At 36.7% G+C, this 21,667-nt stretch overlaps 1 protein-coding gene across 8 annotated transcripts in view; it reads left to right on the top strand.

Moving 5' to 3' along the window:
- Positions 1-21,667, top strand: part of nrxn2b (neurexin 2b) — a 736,064-nt gene that overhangs the window by 317,286 nt on the left and 397,111 nt on the right. For 7 of the 8 annotated variants that reach the window (XM_087788643.1, XM_087788642.1, XM_087788640.1 and 4 more), the window contains 3 exons: positions 5,555-5,578; positions 13,034-13,195; positions 21,015-21,453. In XM_087788643.1, coding sequence (XP_087644769.1) covers positions 5,555-5,578; positions 13,034-13,195; positions 21,015-21,453 — 625 coding nt within the window. The remainder of the gene's footprint in view (positions 1-5,554; positions 5,579-13,033; positions 13,196-21,014; positions 21,454-21,667) is intronic. The other variant, XM_087788639.1, reaches the window with a different exon arrangement.

Below are 21,667 nucleotides of genomic sequence, written 5' to 3'. Positions count from 1 at the left end.
GAGGACGGTTCGCCCTGTAGAAGGACATTGTGAAGTTTTAAAAATATATATCTAAAGAGCTTTTACTGCATGAGTCACGATTGTTGAAAAATAATATTGTTTTTATAAAATATGCACCTCAAGGTTAAAACCTGAAAAAAAATATCACATGTGTCTTTGAAAACTGTAGATCAATAACACATTTAACTTGATGTAACATACATTAACAGAAATAGTCAGCGCAGACTCTCAGCCAATGGTGTTGAAGGATTTGTTTGATGTACATAATGACACGCTAACGCCTTTATAATCCACTCGCACTTTACTGCCAATGACTTTTTAAATATTCCTAATGCGCCTCAGTTTACAGCGGATTGAAGCCAGAGGCGCTTCATTTATGCATCCGCGTGTATTAATGGTTCGACGTACTGCTTTCACCGTATCGCTCACCATGACCACTAGCAAAGGTTGAAACCCCTCGAGCGGCTTCCTTCCGCTGATCGCCCGAAGCCCCTCATGCCGGACCGTCGCTCAGCGTGATTCATACCAACACAAATGCTCCGCATTTACAGAGGAGATGAAGCTAATTTGCATCACATTTGCACCAGATTAGCATTTCATCCCGCTCTCCCGTGTTGGTCTGCTCATCATCGGCCTCATTTAGCACCGCCGTCACACTTGTCTGCATGTTTATTCATCCCACTGTCCAAAAAAAACAGAAAACAAATCTACGTTTAAACAGGAGGAACATTTAAAAATAAAAAAAGGACACAAAGCGATTCAACTAAACTGTAACTCACTAAAGAAATTGTTTCTTAATTTAGGAAGTTTATCAAATCAGTTTTAGGATAGCTAAGGAATAGAGTTAGAAGAGTCAGAGTTAGAGATGTTCGGTGCAGGGCAGTGGAAATCAAATCAAAGAATGTCCACTTGAGGCTATCGAGCAAAAGACGAGAATTTTATTCTGAATTCCGAATAAAAGGACAAACTATCAGATTTCAGCATCATTTTCAATGTTTAACATATCACTAAAAAAAACGTAATTAAATGTGTTTTTCTGCAATGAACAATCCTTTTGCGCAAGTGCATTACAAATCACAACTTGAAAAGTGATAAATAAATTATCTTTATACGAAATTTTTTATCAAGAGATTCAAATACTGAAATATTTTACACTAGCTGTTTCCTTTATAAGCTACAAAAAACGTAAACTGTACTTAGCTTTAAACATATTATCATCTCTTTTACATCCTTTCATGACTTAAAATGTTTCGTCAGATCGCGACCGATTACAAAATGTGACGCGGAAAATGCAAAGGGCTAAAATAAGACTGGATGACTTCCGACTTTTACTTGATTCATATTTATGCTACAAATCTCTCATTTAATTTAAAACCTTCCTTGGAATGAGACGAAGGAAATTAGCCTGCTCATGCTATTACGAGTTGCTATGACCGTTTTCGGCTTTTTCAGGCCTGTGCGGACGAATAACACCCAACACAAAGCAATCATCTTAGTCCAGAGCAGTTTTTGGAGGTAATTTCAGAATAAGAGCTCTGTATGTCTGTGGCAGTGAGAGACTCAAGTGCCCTTTATAGATACCGACAACTAAATGGGCGTGGTTTTCGCCCAATCAGAATCCAGCCCGCCAAAACACACTCTAAAACTAAATGTACTATAAGGGCTTAAAACTGACTCGGACCGATGATGGGGTTAGGTTTTGATTTTCAGTCGATGATTACTCCTCAGCGGGGATCTTGTTTACTATCAAGGGAAGAATGAAGCGGTCCTAACCAATTAATTGCCTTCAGATGGTCCGGGATCATATCAACGGTACCAGGGGGAGCTGTAGGAACTGATATAAAGGGGATGGAGGACAGAACCGGACGATCAATCCAGCTCCCAACCGGGCAGAATACAGAAGCAACACATGAAGACAACATTTGGGGAAGCTCCCATGCTAGTATCTCACAGCTGTTTCAGAAGGTTGTCGATGGCGGGCCATGAATAATCGACATCCTTGTTTATCATGACAAAAGTCCACGGAATATTGGTTGAACTGCACAAACCACTGAGCATCGCTCAACCTTATCATTAACATCGACTTGTCTCGGCCACTAAAATTCAGAGTCACTCATTTTCTACTCATATCTGAGCTATAGACAAAAATGTTTGTTCATTTTAATGTAGCAACTGGAGGTCAGTTGTCTTCATCTACGTCTAAAAAGACACTTAAAAACATCCAAATACCTCCATACTGCTCGTCTGTGACGTCCATCTTGGATTCAAGCCTCAATGTTCATGAAAAAAGTCTATATTTAAAACTTTTGTGTCATAGTGGGAGGAGACAACTGAGCTCAAGTCGCTACATTAAAATGAACAAACATTTTTGTCTATAACGCTAAAAAGGAACAAATTACTCTAAACTAACACTTAAACTAAATATATATATAGATATATAAATATAAATAAAATCATATTTTTTGCTGAGTAAAATACTGCTATTAGCCCAACGATTTACTGTAGTACTTATACACAGTAAGAAGGAAACCCCATCACACCAGAAAAGATGAAAACCCGAACCACAAACAACACATGTTGTACTATGCCATCAGTTTAATCTTCTTTCGCCCTGATTTCAAATGCAGGACTTTCTTCAGACTGTTTACAGCATGACAAGAACAAAAGTTGAATAATTACGTGGAATTCTCGCCTCTCTCACAGCAGGAGCTTCAGTCATGTTGAGCTCCAGGCTTTAGTCTGGCTCAGTTCTGAGGTGGAAGAAATTAAAAGAAGGATTTAAAGTCTGCCGTACAGACTGCTGTGTATTTTGTGTAGTTTCCTACCCTGAGGACATACACTGACAGTGTTTATTTCTGGTCTCTTGCCAGTTTTTTTTTTCTCAGGTTGTTTGTCAGCTCTCTGTATTTTTCCTCTGCTTTTCCCTCTTTTCTTTCAAATACCTTTTGTAAGAGTACACATTTTCAGAAAACAACTTGGAATTTAAAAACACATTTACATGTGGGATGACACTCCTTAATGGTTTGAAGTCCTATTTTGTTTTATTTTAGAAGACAGTCTCGTGTAAATCTCTGTCTAAAAAAAAACGTCTCATGTGGTACTATGGGATAAGAAGAGATTACGCAATAACCAAGCTCCAACCTGAACGGATTGGAAAGAGACCCGATATTGTTTCTGGACTCTAGGAGGGAAACGGAGGAAAACCATATGGACTCCAAGAGAGCATTACAACTCCACATCGATAGAATCCATCCACCAAATAATCATCGATCAAATAAACACATGCCTCGTTTTATCCACAAAGTACCGAAGCGATGACAAGTTAGATTTTATGTTAAACTTTTACTACCTTAAATACTTTAATTGAAAACCGAAGTATTGAAGGTAAAAAAAAAAAAATCTCCATTAAGCTGTGCCTCCCCGGTATCTTGATTGACAATCAAAAACACATTCATTGTTGACTTAAAATATCCATAAATAATCTCTTCTTTTTTTGATATAATCATCAGCCTCCCCATCTCTTTTAAGGAAAGAGTCCCCAACCATTTTTCATACAACAGACTCATTTTAGGCCATTTTTTTACCGACAAGTTTAAGATTTGTTAGGACCAAATGCAAAAAAATATACATTTTGCCAAAATATAGAATAAGCAGCAAAAAGATGGTCCCACTTGGAATTGGTTTTTAAATCATTTTCGCTAGATAACAGGCTTATTTTAGTTTTTTTGAGTTGAACATGACTGAAACAAGTATCATCATCAAGAATTCAGGAAGTACTTATAAAAAAAAGCACATCTTCAGTAATAATCATTGATAAGAAGTTAGTTGCAGTTTTCTTTTGGGGGGGATTTTGCTAACAAATGCATCATGGATCTGGATCTATGAATCTCATTGACTCCAACATGTCCCATATCACTGCAACCATCTGCTTTTGACATCGAAAAGGTTCATCAAAGAGAAGAAAAAAGATAAATATGTATTTTATTGTCCCTTAAAACCAAATGATCAAGATACATTATGGAGAAAATACCTTTTTTTTATGTGAAAAGCCAATAGTACAATGTAATACTACAATACAATACAGCAGAAACATCATTAATAGTTAAAATTAAACTTTCCAAAAAATAAAATGATTTTCCTTTTATTCAAACATAAATCAACAAAACCCTTTAATCACCATCACTTCGGCGAATCAGACGCTATTGTTGCAGCGAAAAAATGCTAATCCCGCCTACAGTTGACACTTAACGGCGGTTGAAGTGAAGTCATTAGTCGAAGTGGGTGAACGACTACCAGCGAGGTCGACCTCGGATGAAAGAGTGGGTCGACGTACAATATGGAGGACTTTGTTTGTGTTTTGCCTTTTGGACCCACTCGCTAACGTGGGATAATGGATTCCTGCCTACACACTAGCTAAACAATCATTTACTATCAAAGCGTAAATTAAAAAAGAAAAAAAGCCGCCATAAGAGTGACAGAAATTCCTATTAAGCTTTGTGTTTTGATCCAAAATAACAATTAAACCTGCCAAGAGATGAATGTTTCCCCCGAGAATGTTTTTGTTTCAATGCTTCTGTGCATGAATTAAACATATTTGTCTCTTTCAGGATGTTGCAGGCGTCTGAACTGTCTCTGGAGTATCTCACTGTTTTTCTCTCTTTTTTTTGTCTCTGGATTAAAAATTAATCTTAACTCTTTTGTCACGATTTATATAACATATTTGTTTATTGATAGTACAATTTTTGTTATGTTACTATTCTGGGGTAAAGCCATGATATTGTTTTTATTGAGCCGTTTTAACAAGGAATGGCAAAAGGCTTATAAAAAACATTGTTTGTTTTTTTAATCTGAGCAAGAAAAAAATAAGATCTGACAAATTCCCCAAAGCAATACTAACACTAATGTGCACCCTCTTTCCTTACCTTCCACAACACCCCCTCCCCATCTGAACTACCCAGAATTCCTCTGTCGACGCTAACTATTGTCTCTTCTACTAACAACTGCAGAGTTTCTTCCAACTTAATTCTTTTAATTGTCGATTTATTTCTCTTTTTTCACTTTTGTCAACGACTAACACTCTGTCACTCACGGAATGTCAACCATCTGTTTTCTCTTAACTGACTAACAAATACTTTTACTTTCTTACTTTCACATGAGATGATCAGAAATCAAACAAAATGTTCGCATTTGGTTTCTTTATTTCTTTATTTGGATGTAAAGCGTTAAAAGCCAGATAGACTGTTTGATAACGACAAGGACGGAAGAATAAACCAAATAAAATATTTAATAATAATTGTTTTCAAGCCAAATATGTTGCGATATACTGTAAATAAAATCAGACAGTCTATCCCCAGCTTTATTTAGACATGAAAATACATATATTTTTTTCAATTGACAAGTTTACGACACACTAATGGGAAGAGGAGTTGGATTTGCGTCGGCAATATTCATTCTCTTCTCTCCCCACTTTTTTTGGGCCAGAAAGGTCGATTTTCTTGATTTTAAGGTTTATCATTCCTTTTTTTCTTTTCCCTTCCCCTGTTTTCTCCTGAAGCACGCAGGCATTGGACACGCTATGGTAAACAAACTGCATTATATGGTAGATATCATTCTAATTGTCTTATACTTTGGTTTGCCCTGGGTTTTTTCGTTACCTCCTTCTATTCTGTTTGCTTTACTCAAAGTACAATGCGCCATCAAGGTATTCAACAACACCCACCTTTTCTCTCTCTTTTTTTTTCTCTGAAATCCTTTTGATATGTTATGATAAATATATATATTTTTTTAAACTCTGCCTCCCAATTCCCCTCCTAAAAACTAAAGAGGTCTGCCCAAAAGAAAACTATTTTCTTTTCTGTTTTTCTTCTTTCTTTTTTTGTCAGGTGATACATTTTCTTCAGTATCCGTATGAAGAAATAAAGAATAATACAACTATATCTTCACAAATCACTATTTTTTTTTCTTTTAATAAACCTTTGTTGCCTTTTGTTTTACTTAAATAAACAAAAGAAAAGGTGAGCACACAGACGCATTTTTAAAGCAGTTTTCTGACCCTTGGTCGAAAAGAAAGTACTTAATAAAGCAATGGTCTGCAACTCCATATTTCCTAAGAAGCCAAAGTGAAATGTTGTTATTGTGGATATTATCAAATATATGGAAGCTCATTCCCACCAGGTGAACGAAATGTACCAATGTATAAAAAAAAAAATGAAATGAAAAATTTGGTTTGGTTACCAAAAGGCTCCCAAATGGCAGCCTTGGTGATTGCTTTTATTCGCTTTTTCCACTTTATCACGATAAATTCCTGATTTGTTTTTAGGAAATGTTCAGTTCTAAATTGTAAAACAGCTATTGCTGGTGAATGTTAGCTCCTGAATACAATCTTACATTTCTCCTGACTTTTTTAACATTTTCTTTTCTACTCTGGAACTTTCACCTGTTGGGAATAGGCGTATTTACATAAAATAATAACTTTTAATATTTGTTTATGAATCATTTTGCGTTCCAGTCAATATTACTTGTGAAATAATACTTGACAATACATTTAAACAATAGTTATTTCAAATATATATTATTTATTTTTGTAGATATTTTGGGGGACAAGAAGTTTTCCACTAAAACAGTGGAAATCATTATAAAATAAGATTGTTGGTTATTAGTTTTAAGATACATTTTCAGCTCATTCCCGTGAATACAGTCAAAGGGCCTCACGATGATGGTACTACAAAGAAATGCAGGTACTATCCTGAAACTGTCAGCCGACTTTTTATGAGGAGTGTTTACAACTCTTGATTTAGTGGACACAACCCTCCGTGAAAAGGGGCTCAAATGAGGTCTTGATCCCATTAGTGCTCTCGTGCTGATTTATACTCTCTACCCGGCCGTCTTATTGAGAGACTTCCCTGCACTTGTTAAACAGTGTATTTGGCTTAAGAACCTCATACTCAACTGGTTTAATGGCACAAAGGCGTTGTTTCTTTAAAGCTGCGATACAGCAGGAGGAGACGAGGGAAGAATCCCAAAAAGTCCTTTGTTATTGTTTTTCCTGCACAACAACTTCCAGATCAGATCCAACAGATTAAAGAACATCTTCGTTACCACAGCCGTCAGACTGAGTCGCAGTAAAACATTATTTATTACCGATATTATATCTTTATTATATTGTTACTAAATGCTATCCATTTAGTTAATAATGTAAAGATATTATTAGTAGTATTATTGTTATTTCAAGTGTAAGTTGTGCTTACTTACTTATTTTTTTCCCTTTAGAATATCTGAGGTCCTATTAATTTTTGTGTACTAGTCAAACTAAACTTGGGGAAATAGCAAAAAATACTAAATAAATTATTGCATTCTTCACTTCGGTTTTCTCAGTGAATCATCTGGAAACTGAAATTCAAGATAATTACTCAATTTGTCTTATACATTTTTGTTTATTTATTATTTAATCATTTTGTAATCTCAAAGGCCTGAAAACAAACAACAAAAAGGTTGTGGTATCCTTTATGTTATCTCTGGGTCAAGGTGACCCAGAGACCCGATAACAAAATTTGTTTTCGGGCCTCTGGGTCACCTTGACCCTGAGATAACACAAGGGTAAATGAATCAGCGGCTGAAAGTTGTGCAAACGTCACTGATACCTCGACCAAAATACTAGTTTTAATAATGGGGTTGTTACTTCCTGCAACCGGTTAGTAAATAATGTATTATTCTGATTATATTATATATTATTACTTATTATTTGTATTATTGTTATTCAGGGAGTATGTTGTGCAGCCTCAAAGGAAGAAAGCAGTCTAGCTCCATACAGTTTTTTTCTTTTTCTGATTTTTTTGATTTTTTATGAATCAGCATCAGAAAGTTTTGCAAACGGGACAAAAATATCGACCTTGTTAGTACTATGTCTAACATACATAAAACAATACTATAATACAATAACATATCATAAAGGTGATGTGAAGAACAATCGGACAATAAAAGAAGAATCTACCGTGGAATCGTTGTCGACCAGGCGGAGAAAACTGCATAAAAAAAAACCTGTGTGCGATCAAACACCTAAACTAACACTAACATTATATATGAATCATTTACTCTTGCATGATAATAACGTCCCTCTAATATTTATGTTGTCGCTTTTCAACAAAAGATTACATTAAGTATATATGTATTTGTATATACCATGGCTAACGTATATACCGTACATACATATATAACGGTATTTCTAATCTAATCAAAACGGCCATTTAACATGTTAGCCACAGACTTTTTTTTTTTTGTTGGTTTGAATAGATTTGTTTCTTTTCATCGACCTCCTAATTAACTGACTAAAACAAACGATGACCTCACCCCGGAAAAAAAACAGTGAAGAGACGGATATTCATTTTCCCGGGTGAAGACAGGCACGACGCCCGGAGGGGGATAAATCAGGGCAATCTGGTCGTGAGTGTCTGAGAAGCCAGTGAGTCACTCAGTCGCACGACGTTCACAAATATGATGAAGCAAATTTTACGACTTGCAGCAGAAGCATAATTAGAGCCGCATTTGAGTGGAATACTTGTAGAAGTGTTGGGCAATACTAGTCATGTAAAAAATAAAAAAATAAATACAAGTGCTGTCTTCACAAAATGGGGATGAACTCTCTCCTCCTTTAACTTTTCCATTCCTTTAACTCCCGCCCGTCTCATGTCTTGTTTGGTCTCATTGCTGCACATCGTTCTCTTGTGACATTTTGGAATCCATGCAACTCCGGCACGTCTGTGTTTCCAGATTTGTGTTTCTTGTTTCATCCAAACCTCTGTCAATATCTCTCATTTATCCTCGCATGTGAGACTTTTATTTATTGAGGAAAACATTTGTGTCCAGTCCGGTTAAACCTTTCTTAAAGTCTTCATGTTTTTTTTTGCATGGCTTGTGTGTCGTTCTTGAATTGTTTCATTTTGTTTCTGCTTTAAAAAAAAAAAAAAATCAATCTTGTCATATGGAATAAATATATTCAATCCAAGCGTGGATCTGGTTTGAACAAATTCCAGGGCGTCTTTTACTTTTGAAAGACTCCTCACACACTACTAAATCTACTAAAACAAACGTTGTTACTAATCTGCTGTTGTAACTGTACTAACAACCATTTTTGTGTCTGACTCTTCCCTTACTTACCAAAGTACTAACCAATTTTGTTCACCCTCTAACAGTTTTAACCTCGAAAAGAAAGACTTTCCCTTTTGAATCTACTAACAAAGGGATCTTTCCAGTTAGCTTTGGAGTTCTGTCATTCAAGTCAGGTATGAAGGAATCTGCCAGACATGAAGTCTTGAGGTGGTTCACACAAGTTCACATCTCCTTCCTTTATCTGAGGTTCTTGTTTTGGTTTAATTCATACAGGCTGACAACCAAAGGTAAGTGGCTGAAAAGTCTGATTTCTTTGAAACCAAGAGAGTTTCAAAAATTTGTTTTCACAGGTCAAAAGTACAAAACAAAAGTATTAATTTTTAGAGCAGGTGTTTTTTGGAGGTGACCAAATTCTGAATCCCTAAAAAGCGGACACTTTTAAATGGAGTGGAGTTTGCTGATCAAATTTAAAGGTTTTGAGCGTTGGAACAAAAGTTCTTTATTTCACTGCGTATTTCAGAAACTTACTAAGCTCTTATATACTCTCAACTGAAAACACATTTGGCCAAATTGATAATTTTCTTCTCAAAAACACATTTCGTTAAAGTCAACTAATGTGTTGATTAAAGTGTCTCAAATAGATTCATTTAAATATTGACATTAGAAAATGATCTTAAGCCCCGCCCACTGAAAATGGAGATGAAATCTTGTTTACCATAACCACACCCACTCTGCTGTGACTGGTCAAACATGGAGATTTGTCACTGGGCGTCATCAATCCCGGAAGTCTCCACCTCCAAGGGACTCGTTGTATAAACAAAGCGGGCGTGATTACAGCTGGCTGGAAGAGGAGTGAAGCCATTATTATGTCATAATTAATAACTCCTCATTTCAAGATAGAGCACATCTTTCTTTGCACGCACAAACTTTACCAAATCAACAGAAATCCAACTCAATCAAAAATGATTCTGTCAAAATATATCAGTTGTTTTCACTTACTAGTTTGCCACGTTTCAAAATACTGACTACTGAAATTGAGTTCAATTGAGTATTTCTAGGAGTATTATGGAGCTGTGTCCCGACTTGGCCAAATCAGTTTTACTGCCATTTGGTTGTAGTAAAGTCTACTTTCTGGACTATCTTGAGAGGACTCTGTTGTTTCAGAGACAACTGGATTGTAGATGCGTTTTTGATTAGTTTAAAACTCTAGCCTTTATATTTATGTCTTTTGAGAGCAGTTTGTGCCAACCCCCTTGGATTCTCTAATTGAGCTCTTTCTCTGGCTACTAAACTGTCAGGACTCAGGCCAGAAAACTGAAACGGGAAAGATGAACAAACTCATTTATTAACAAAAAGGCTAACGAAAAGAGCAGGCTCAAGGCACGGATAAAACAAGGCATAAAAACATTGGCCAACTGAACTGTACATATACTATCATAGAGCAAAACAGGTACCAAAGAAGTTTGACATCGTGACTGTGAATGACAAAGCGAAGACGAAGACACAGGTGACACGATCAGATCAGGAGCACAAGAGGAAGTTGACAAGACAGAGATCAGACGCACTTATGCAATAAATATACTAAGTTTAAGAATGCAAGCATGCAATTTGAGACACAGCTCTGTATTTTACACTAAAACCAGGAAGTGACAGGACATTGCATCAACATCTTAAAAATGGTGAGAAAGACAAGCTTTAGTGCGAGCCAGGCCTTCTTTTTGAAATGATTCAAGGACAATCGTACAAAACTCAATCTGAGTTCAATCCTGGGAAGTCCTGATCTAAAGGACAACTTAAATATGTTCAAAGCTATTGCTAGTTATACCTTTTGCAGATATAATAGAGTTTTCTTTATACTGTATAATTGAGAGCAAAAATATGAGACACAAATAGCCATTGAAATGTATCGTTGATGCTGAATTTACAGCAACATAACTTTGTCTTTTTGGCTAAGAGTTTGTCTTCAGGGACCGATCCCAAATCTTTCGCCAACAAATGTTGAGATTGACCCACGCAGCATTTTTCAGAAACAAAAGTCTAATTACTTAAGCATAGTTAATTTATGATCAGTAATTTGACTTTGTCAAATATATGCTTAATGAATCAAATGTAAGTGAATTAGTGGCAACTGAGCCAGGAAGTGTTGACACAAAGAGGCAGTGGGTGTTTGCTGTGGGTATAAATCTGTCACTTAAATTGTTGATTCTGTGCAGATTTAAGAGCCTGTCAAAAAGGTTGGAGTAATTTATTCATGTTTTCTCCTGCAACTGAATTTCAAAGTTTAAAACAGAACAATACAAAATGAAAAATCCTACGTGAGTAGAAGTGATAGCCTAGAGGCTTTTTTTTAACATTTGTTTTCTGACAATTTGTGTTGCAAATATCATTTCTTTATCTACTATAATTGTTATTCTACCTCACTGAATGTTTTTAGAATTGGCTTCAGTGTTTTTTCTGATGTAAATTGTAAAGATATATTATTCGAAATGATAGAGGAAGGAGGTGTGTATTTTGGTAACCATCATGGGTGTCTGGCAGATTGGTGTTTCTTTCTTTCTTTTTTATTTTTTTACAATAATTATTCATCTTTATCCAAAAAAAAAAAAAAAAAGCCTTCTTAAAATTTCTCAAGGTTTGCCATGCGAATCGAACCCTAACAAAACAGCAGACATAAAAATGAGTTGCCCTGGTCAGAGGGAAAGTACGGCACAAATGGCAACGACAATAAAGACAACAATAGAAGATGTCAACTGGGCTTAACCTGTATAGTGCAGTTGCTTTGGTTGGATTTTATAGAACAGACTGCTGAGTTCACAAGGTGTCTTCGTCTTGTCATCGCAGCTCTTAACACGTTTCAAATCCCAGAGAGAAAAGTCTGTTGATAGTGAGGACTAACGTTTCACACCAGCATGTAAAAGTTGCTCGACAAACCATGAGGTGATACCTTGAATGACAATTACTTGAGTTCTAGTCGTGAAAACAGATGGTAAAGTACCCGACTTCCCGCAGTGCTGACTCCATTGCACCTATTTATACAAATCATAGATATGTTTTTTTAGATCTTAGGGGTTATTATTTCTCATTTCCCTCCAAGACTGATTATTGGAATAATTAGATGATCAATCTGATGCTAATAATAAACGTCCCTTTTACATCAAACCTTATTTTTTTTTACCTCAAAGGCATCATATACCACTTCTCACCTGGGAACCAAAAGTATTTCACAGAATACTTAGCGATTTGTTTTAGCCTAGCAAAAAGAAAAATATTGATTTCTCATAATAAAGTTTATATTTCGGGACATTTCTGACATAGTCTTAAAACCTCAAGGTTGTTCATTTTTTGGGATTCAAAAGACTGTAAAATAAAAAACGTACAGCTGAATAAAAGAGTGTAATTTTTTGGGGTGTTAAATCCCTCAATTCAATCCATCAATGGCTCATGACTTTCTATTAAGGATGATGGTTTTAAAGATTTGAGTGTCTTTGAAAAACAAAGGCACGATATAAGACAATGAAGTCAGTTTTGAACTTTAAATGGATATTATCTATGTAATTTGAAGTTCATGAACTGGACTCAGTGAGAGGATAAATTTGCTCTTATGTTTTAAAGACCATAAAAGTTGGTAATAGTGGCCTCTTAAGAGAATACTTTATATAATAATATAATACATTTCTAGATTGTTTTTATCGGCTTAAACATTTGAGATCCTAATGGCCCTGCCAATATGAATTTAGGTCTAGGAACCAAAGCAACTGTACTCTACAGACAAAAAAATGCCCATCAGGATTGACAGCTTTCAAACAATACAACACATTTGGACCAAATCTATTGTTCAATCCACCTTTTCTCTGATTCTATTTGTAATTCCTCTCCTCTGTTGTTACGCTCTATCCCTGCTCTCTCTTCCTATCTCTAACTCTGATAGGTGACCATTTCAGTCGACGGTATTCTGACCACCACAGGCTACACCCAGGAAGACTACACCATGTTGGGTTCTGATGACTTCTTCTACATCGGCGGAAGCCCCAACACCGCCGACCTGCCGGGATCTCCCGTTAGCAACAACTTCATGGGCTGTCTCAAAGATGTAAGTCACTTTTATTTTCGTGGGTTAAACAAGGAAGTGAGCTAAGCACACACATAGTAAACTATTACACCATATTTCACAGCATTGTGATTTTACCTCATTTTAAAGATTTTCACCAGAAGATTGGAGCTGGTTCTAAGAATAAGACTTTTTCGTGTAAACCAACTTATGTTGTTTATTTTTCCAGATTTCTTAATACTATTGAGTATCAATAATGCCATGGGTCTTTTTGATGAATTTTATTTCTTACTCATGACATATTATCAAAAGGTCAATAGTTATGGCCCCTAGTTTAGGGACCCAGGAATTTGATCATTTTTATCTTTTGTAATTTGTATTGAGAGTGATTAAATTAGAAAGACTTTATTAATCCCTCTGGAAAATATCCTTCGGAAAGTCGGGTTTCCTGTTCACAGCTGATGATAGAAGGTACATAAGTTTCATAAAAGCAAGTCAAATTCAAATAAAAAGAACAACGTGCAAAGAGAAAACAAATTCCCACCCCAACACAGCACAGCATAAAACAGGACACTGTCCTGTAGCAGGACCAGTCCAGTTAACATTCTCAATAGATACTTTTATTAACTAAAATTATTATTGATTATTAAAAAAAAAAGGTGACAGGAACTATTATTATTATTATAATGGTTTTATTTGAATGGGTTAAAAATGCATTAATGTAAAACATTAAGGTTCTTTTTTGCAAAAACCATTGGAAGAACACACCACTCGATCACGTTGTTTATAGAGCGTAAGTTTGGCCTTGAACATTTGCGAAAGTTTTTAAACACTCCATCATGAGCTGCTGAATATGTGAAAGGAATAACAGTATAATAAGGAGGACAATTGACTCATAAAAAACTTTTAAATTGTTGCTCAGAGAGTTTCATTCCCACCACAGCCTCGATACACTGTTAAACCAGCTGTCAAGAGCACCAATCACAGCTTAATGTATTACGCCCTTGTAAATGTAATGACTTGAATGGCGACGCAACATGGTGCCATCACATTATCTCATAAAACCACGCTGATTGAATAAGTAATTACTTTTGCCATCCGTTTTAATGGATCACATGGTTATCTGCCTCTCTAACTTAATTCTGCCTTGAGAAATACATTTTCATTATTTGTGTATGAATCCGAAGGATCCCCCCAATGGGTATTAGACTTTCATCTCATCAACACTAGATTTAAGTTACAGCAGAAAACTGTTTCATTGTAGTCTAGATAAAGTATGATGTCGAAATTCAACATCCTACAGTACAGATTTTCTTTTGCAAGTACATTTCAAAATGTTTGTGTTTAGTTGACCCGTAAAAAATAAGTCACAACATAATTTTGGCATCATATTTGAGACCATTTTTTTTATTAATAGTGGGCGCCGTCAGTTGATCTTTATAGTTCGTGAAGAGGCGTTCCAATGATAATGAATCATTTGAAGAACCTCTATGGGGTTATAATTGTTCCAAAACTGTCAGAGATGCGTAAAATGTATTGCTGAGGGTATCTGTAGCGTTTCCCTAAATTAGTAAACTAGTTGATAGATTTTGAATAAATGTGCACAAATCTGAAAACGCATATTAGTCAAGAATCACAGGATGCTTTTGGGGGAAAAAAAGCATTTTTTGTACCCAGTACCAATACATCACATTTTTACTCATTACTAGTTAACTCTTACTCGTTTTCCGACAGTCCTGCCTCAGTTAGAGAACTAAGACCATAGGCCACCAAGACAAGACTAAGAACGGTAGAACCAGCTCTTAAAAAATAGCTTAGAAACCGGCTTTTAAAAACTGATAGTTTACCTTTCAATTCAACAAATTGCATCATTTTGGACAAAGATGAAAACACTACATTAAAATAAAATAAAAAATGAAAACCTACACTTTTATCTATAACTCTAAATAGAAACGGATCAGGAAAAGTTGAGGGGTTTTTAGCCAATGGGCTCTTGCCTGGGAATTATAGGTAGAAAAGCCAAATGCTGGGACTTCTAGTGTTATAGTGCGATCTCGCAGTAGCAACTTCAAGGAGTCAAGAAAGAAAATAGAATTTCATTAAAGTGGGATATGAATTCAGCTGCTGTGTACAAACCAGCGTGAAAAGATGCAGGTAACATAGAGGGACGGGTATTAGCGCCCTAGCTTATGGTTATCACACGTTATGGTCAGAGGCGAGACTTTCATCATGAAGTGTCTTTGATTCAGTCGGGCTACCCACCTCCAGGCACCGAGGCATCATAATAATCCCTGTGTTCTAGTCCCTCCGGTGCGAGGATCATACGTGTGCTTTCGTGGCTCAGACGGAGCAGCAGTGTTCGACCTTGTTATCTCCCGCTTTTCACGCTCCTTTTCACTTGAAGTCACCCTCCTCCGTTCCCTCCTCGCTCATCACCTCACGATCCCTCCTCTTTCTCCAGGGCAGTTTTGTGTAATTAAGTCCGCGGTGGCCGTGTTGGTATGCCAGCTCTGCCATCGCCGTGGCCAAATTAAAAATTGATTTCTTCGACTGATTCAATGCACTGCTTGGACGCCCTCGGCCCCCTCCTTTCTATTAAATTCCCCTCCCTGCCAATCGCACCCTCGCATACCTTTCTTTTACTTCATTCTGACTTTCCACATCACAAAAGGAGCAGACTGGAGGGAACGACATAAACTTCTTGACAAGCTTCAATTTACAAAATGTAAATCTAGTGAGTAAACTTCTAGAAGCACTAGAAAATACATGCAAAGCTCCACATGTTGTTTAAATGGGAACTAAACATGCATTTATTTAAAATAAATAAAACAATAATAATCTATATTTCCCTTACATTAAATTTGGTCATACAGGTTTGCTGTCTAATTGGAGAAAGTTTATCTCCAGAATATACAAAGACGTGAGGTAGCTTTACTGGGTCCATATATTTCAGGAATGACCTCAGCTAGCACTCAACTTGCTAAGCTAGCAAATTTACTGTTCAGTTTTCACTGCAGTTTTCACCAACATTTTGCATAACAAAACCAAATAAAAACCCCAACATATCGTAATATAAATGGAACCGGCTTGATTAGAACCTTGGCTCCTGCAAGGGTTTAAGCAGTGCTGTCACTTAAAGAAACAGTGTCTTTTTAAGCACCACAACATGGAGTTCTGAAGACAGGTCTGCAAAACTGTTGTTTACTTTGGATTTTTATGAACAAATATGTATTTCTTTCAAATTTGGAATTTTTAAATAATATTTTTTAACCAATACTTTATATCAATGGTAAAAATAACATCAATATTTATTACGGATTAAACAACAGTTGTAAAGCTCTGATGTTATCACTTGTCTATATATGTATATATTTGTTATCAATGGCAGTTTACTTTTACATCAGGTCCTATAGCTCATGACCAGAGCACACAGATCCAAATCCCTGGATTCATTTCTGACTCGGTATTGCCACTTTTGCGCAAATATATATATTTGTGTTAATTTGTTATCATCAAACTTTATTTAGAAAAACGATAGCTAATCATATCTTTTGTTGGTATTTAGACATTTTCAGCTGTCAAATCATCAGTTTTTCATCTACAATAAGTGACATAATACCATTACATGTACACAAGGTGTTTCAAATGAAAATACACATGTAACCGAATCAACAGGATAAACTTAATCAAAGTTTGTTTCTCCACAAGTGACTGACTTTTTGCATTCACTCACAAAGCAAACACTTCACTCGTTTAATCCGAAGGAAGACTTTGAGGGCCAGACGTGGGCCACGAGCCACCTACTGTTCAGTCGTATGACTGCGTCCACTGATCCCGTAATAGGGCTTCCTGGAGCGAGGCTGAATCCACACGAGAGAATGAAGAACGTCTCGCTCTCTGCTGGTTTATCCACCTACACCTTAAGCCATTTGAGCCGACATGGAAAATCTGTGACTAATTACCTGCACTAATCTCTCTTAATGACAACGTTACGAGGTGTTCATGTGGTGCTGCGACCAGTCCAAGAGATAAGGATGGAATTAAGCCGGAGTATTCCTTTTGGGTCCTGGTGCGGGAGAGACAGACGCTGGTGGGCTGATGAAAATAGGTGGACGCTGTGCAATATGCAGTAGCAGCTGCAGTTTTTTTTTTTTCCCCGAGTCGGGCTGCATCACATATGTGAAATACTAATCTATTGGAAGTCTCAAGAAGTAAATAAGTTTTATTCTTTACATCACAGACTGGATTTGCAGTGGATTTCATGTTGTATTTGGCAACTTTAGCACAGCACCTTTGAACCCTTTCACAAAAATAACCTTGGTTTTGACTGAATATAGAAGTGATGGTGGACGTTCACGTATAAATAAAACTGATTCCTGATGAAGCGTCATGAAGGAGTATCTTTATTTTCAGAGGCCACAAGATGGCACTCTGTTCTCTATAGCCTTTTAGTGCATAAGTGCGTCTCAATTCTTAGTATGTGAAATGTAGTGCGCCATGAAAACTACATTGTCGTACTAAAACGCCCACAAAACTGAGTATGGATCGATGTATACTTTCTACCCTGAACGGCTCCAACTTAGCGACGTTGACATTGTAAATGGGTGTTATGTCATCATACTTCAGCACTTACCCTTAATATTTTAAGTGCACAAGTGCGTCCCATTGAGCAGTGTGCGGAAATGTAGTGCTCAATGAACACTCAATTGTTGCACTCAAACAGCCCTCTTTATTTTTAGAATACACTAGGTTTCAGTCTGTGCTCTATACTCTTATATTACTAATATTACTTCAGATATGTTTTCTATTAGAAACCTCACGTTTTTTATTTAGTTAGGGCGCCACCTATTGACCGTAAACAATTGTGTTTAATGAAGCTTCATTGGCAAAACACTACGTCCTACTTTGAAACAGCTGAAAATGTCCAAAAACAACCAATAGATACAGATAATTGCATCTACTATTTTTTAATATAAAGTCTTATGATTCCAGTTAAAAATGAAAATATTTATATTTCAACACTTCTATAGACATTTAATCTATTGATAATTGATGATTGACAGATAAAGCCTCATGGAACAGTGTCATTATTTTTAGAATCCACCAGGTGTCACTAAATGATATTACATAGGGTAGCTTCTATTAGAAACCTCACATTGTATTTAAACTCAGGGCGCCACCTATTGACCTAAAAAAAGTACAAAAAACATACAGAGGTTGATTGGGAACTTGGGGAAATTGTCTGTAGGTATGAGAGTGTGTGAAAGGTTGTGTGTCTTTGTGTGCCTTGCGAAAAACTCGCATGCTCTCCAGGGTGTCCCCCGCCGCTTGCCTGTAAATTAAACACTGGGAAAGCCCCCCTGCGAACCCCCATAAGGGATTAAGTGAAAAAGAAAATGAATAAATGTCTGTTTTCCCTTCCATCGTATGTCTTCATTAAAGAATTCCAGACAAGTTAAAAGAGTATGCTGCGCCCGTAGAGGAAAACCGTGACTCAAAATCAAATATATTGTCCCACAGGGAAACTCAAGCTGAAGGAATAAATACACTTAGGTTAGTTTAAGTCCATCACTTGATGAACAACATTCTTGGAAATACATGGAAAGCTTCTGTGTGAGTGTACTACCTGAAGGATAGTGTCTCAGAATGGTCTGCATGGTGTTCAGAAGACGAAAAGAGCTCAAACTATAAAAGACAAGTATAATTTACTTTGCCTTCAGCGCTTAATCCATTATGAATGGAAACACTGAGGCGTGGACTCGCACTTTGAGCTGAAACAATAGCGTTTCATCAAAGGCTGTCAGAGACATTTGCATTAAAGCTTCAGGCAACGTTCAACATGTCTGAATCTCTCTCGGAGCTTTTATCGTGGATGTGCTTTGGCGTCTCGGCGGCGTTTTGAAGAAATGTATTTGTGGATTAGAGCTTTTTCTCAGCAGTAGTTAAAATAAACAACGCAAGACGACTACTTTCGCTTTCACTTTGAAGAACAACCAACGGAATGTTGCGGCTCTTTGAGTGCAGAAGGGAGTGAAATGTATCGGGAAAAATACTACCTGAGTCCTCAGTTCGGTAGTTTGATGGAAAATCCTTGACCATCACAGCAGAGCATAAAAGAGAAGGTCTTTAAAAAGCATTATTGCAGTGAGACCTTGAAGCTTGAAGACTCGACCTATTGACATTTCAAATGGTATTTTGAAGAAACGAAAAAAGGTTTTTCTGAATCTTAAAGTTATTTGCAGTGCAAAATTTCACTTGTTTCAATTTTCGGTAGGGGACAGATTGGGCAAAAAAAGTGTTTTTATTTATACTAAATATATCATCTTTTTCTCTTGTTCAGCCAACGTGTTGATTTAAGTGTGTCTTAAATAGATGTTGGACTCTATTGTACTCATCAGTATGTTTCTTTTTGTACAAAAAAATATATTTTAATAAATATATTTACAAAAGAGAATGTGCTTTAGGCCCAATAAAAATGCTTGGTTTTTATGGAGATGAAATCTTGTTTACCATAACCACGCCCACTCTGCTGTCAAGGTTTGTCAGCACGCGTCATCAATCCAGGAAGTCTCCACCTCCAAGGGACTCGTGTATACAGACATAATAATATGTATATATATATTTTTGTATATATATATAGTACATGATAATATATACATATAATAATATCAAATTCATTTTTTATTTTTGGGTGGCAATGACATTTTGTTTTTTGGAAAAACCATTGACCAAGATTTATTTCATGGAAACAAATTGCAAAGATTGTTTTCCAAAGACTGCACTTCAGAGGTTTGAGTTTTCTGCACTTTGGTCTATTTAAAAAATCTGTGTCCCTGATGTTCGGGGATAACATCGCTCCAACATTCAGCGACAACTTTGTTTAGTGTTTTGGGTTACTTGTCATGTGACAAGAAAATAAAAGGTCAATATTTACGTGTGATGATGGTTGGTAGGAAAAACCATTACAAATAATGGTGCCAGCTTCAAGCTCCAGATGTTGGGTCAGGGGTCACATAAAACCACAGAGGGCGGCTGCTACTGTTCGATTAGAGGAAATGGTGTTTGACTCGCGCAGAACTGGATACCATGTCCTCCCTCTTATAACTAACAAAAGAACCACATATGGTGTGAAAGATACTCTCAGATAGTAACACTGTTGTTGTTAGCTTTGCATCACTAGCGTTACCTTTTTTCCACTACTTTCACTGTTTCATCCCATTAGACATGGATTAGAACTAAAGATACTTTCAACCCCAGTCTCGCCCCACTTCTTTTACAAAAGTCAAGTATCTACAGCGTTCTAAAATATATGTGTAGGTTTGTATTAATCCGGTTAACAATAATCCAGAGCGTCCCAGAGCATCTGGACTGAGTTGAAGTTATGCTATGCTATCTTTACATGGTGCTATACGACTCTATCAACACACATCTTATACATTATCCAGCCTTTTTTAGGCGACTAATGGCTACTTTTAAATTTAAAAAAAATGTTGACACATATTGTCTTATCTTAGCTTTGGATCTGTTAACTCAGTCAGTACCAGTTTGTGTACAAATATGATGGTACTTTCTCTGAAGTAGCATTAGTCTGCGCTTGTTCAGTCAAGTTTACCAAAAAAATAAAACTACTGAAAATGAGATCACATACAAACTCTATATGATTTATTTTGACTGTTTTTGTCTGATTTTTCGTGAAAATAATGGGTGTAAAAAAGTTCGAGGGTGAAGGGGTTTAAGCAATATAGTAAAGAATGTTCTCTCAACTCAAGTATCTATAAACTTGCCACATTCGAATTCAGCAGAAGAACTACGTGAATCTGTACACAATATTCAACCACGATCTCAACTCTTGCCTCCGTAGGTGGTTTACAAGAACAACGACTTCAAGCTGGAGCTGTCGCGGCTGGCCATCGAGCGGGACCCGAAAATTACCCTCAACGGCGATCTGGTGTTCCGCTGCGAGGACGTGGCGGCCCTGGACCCGGTCACGTTCGAGACCCCAGAGTCCTTTATTTCCCTGCCCAAATGGAACACAAAGAAGACGGGATCGATTTCTTTCGACTTCCGCACCACAGAGCCCAGCGGACTCCTGCTGTTCAGCCACGGACGCCCTCAAGGTCCCAAAGAGCAGAAACCGGGGCGAGAGCTAAAGACAGATTACTTCGCCATGGAGCTGCTGGACGGCTATTTGTACCTGCTAATAGATATGGGCTCAGGAAAAACCAAACTTAAGGCCAGCAACAAGAAGGTCAATGACGGAGAATGGTGTCATGTGGATTTTCAGAGGGAGGGAAGGAAAGGTGAGCCGAGGTTTTTAAAGTCAACTCAATGTTAACATTTGTTACTTTCAAGATTTTAGTTTGTTTTTCATAATTTCTCATTAGATTTAGTGAAAAACTGTCTTTTCATATTCACATTAGAAAATGATCTTAAGCCCCGCCCACTGAAAACACTGTTTTTTCTGGAGATTAAATCGTGTTTACCTTAACCATGTCCACTCTGCTGTGATTGGTC

This window comes from Callionymus lyra, chromosome 4 (genome assembly GCF_982586985.1).
Source record: "Callionymus lyra chromosome 4, fCalLyr1.hap1.1, whole genome shotgun sequence".
In the NCBI taxonomy this organism is placed as follows: Eukaryota; Metazoa; Chordata; class Actinopteri; order Syngnathiformes; family Callionymidae; genus Callionymus; species Callionymus lyra.
This window is presented reverse-complemented; position numbering and strand designations above follow the sequence as displayed.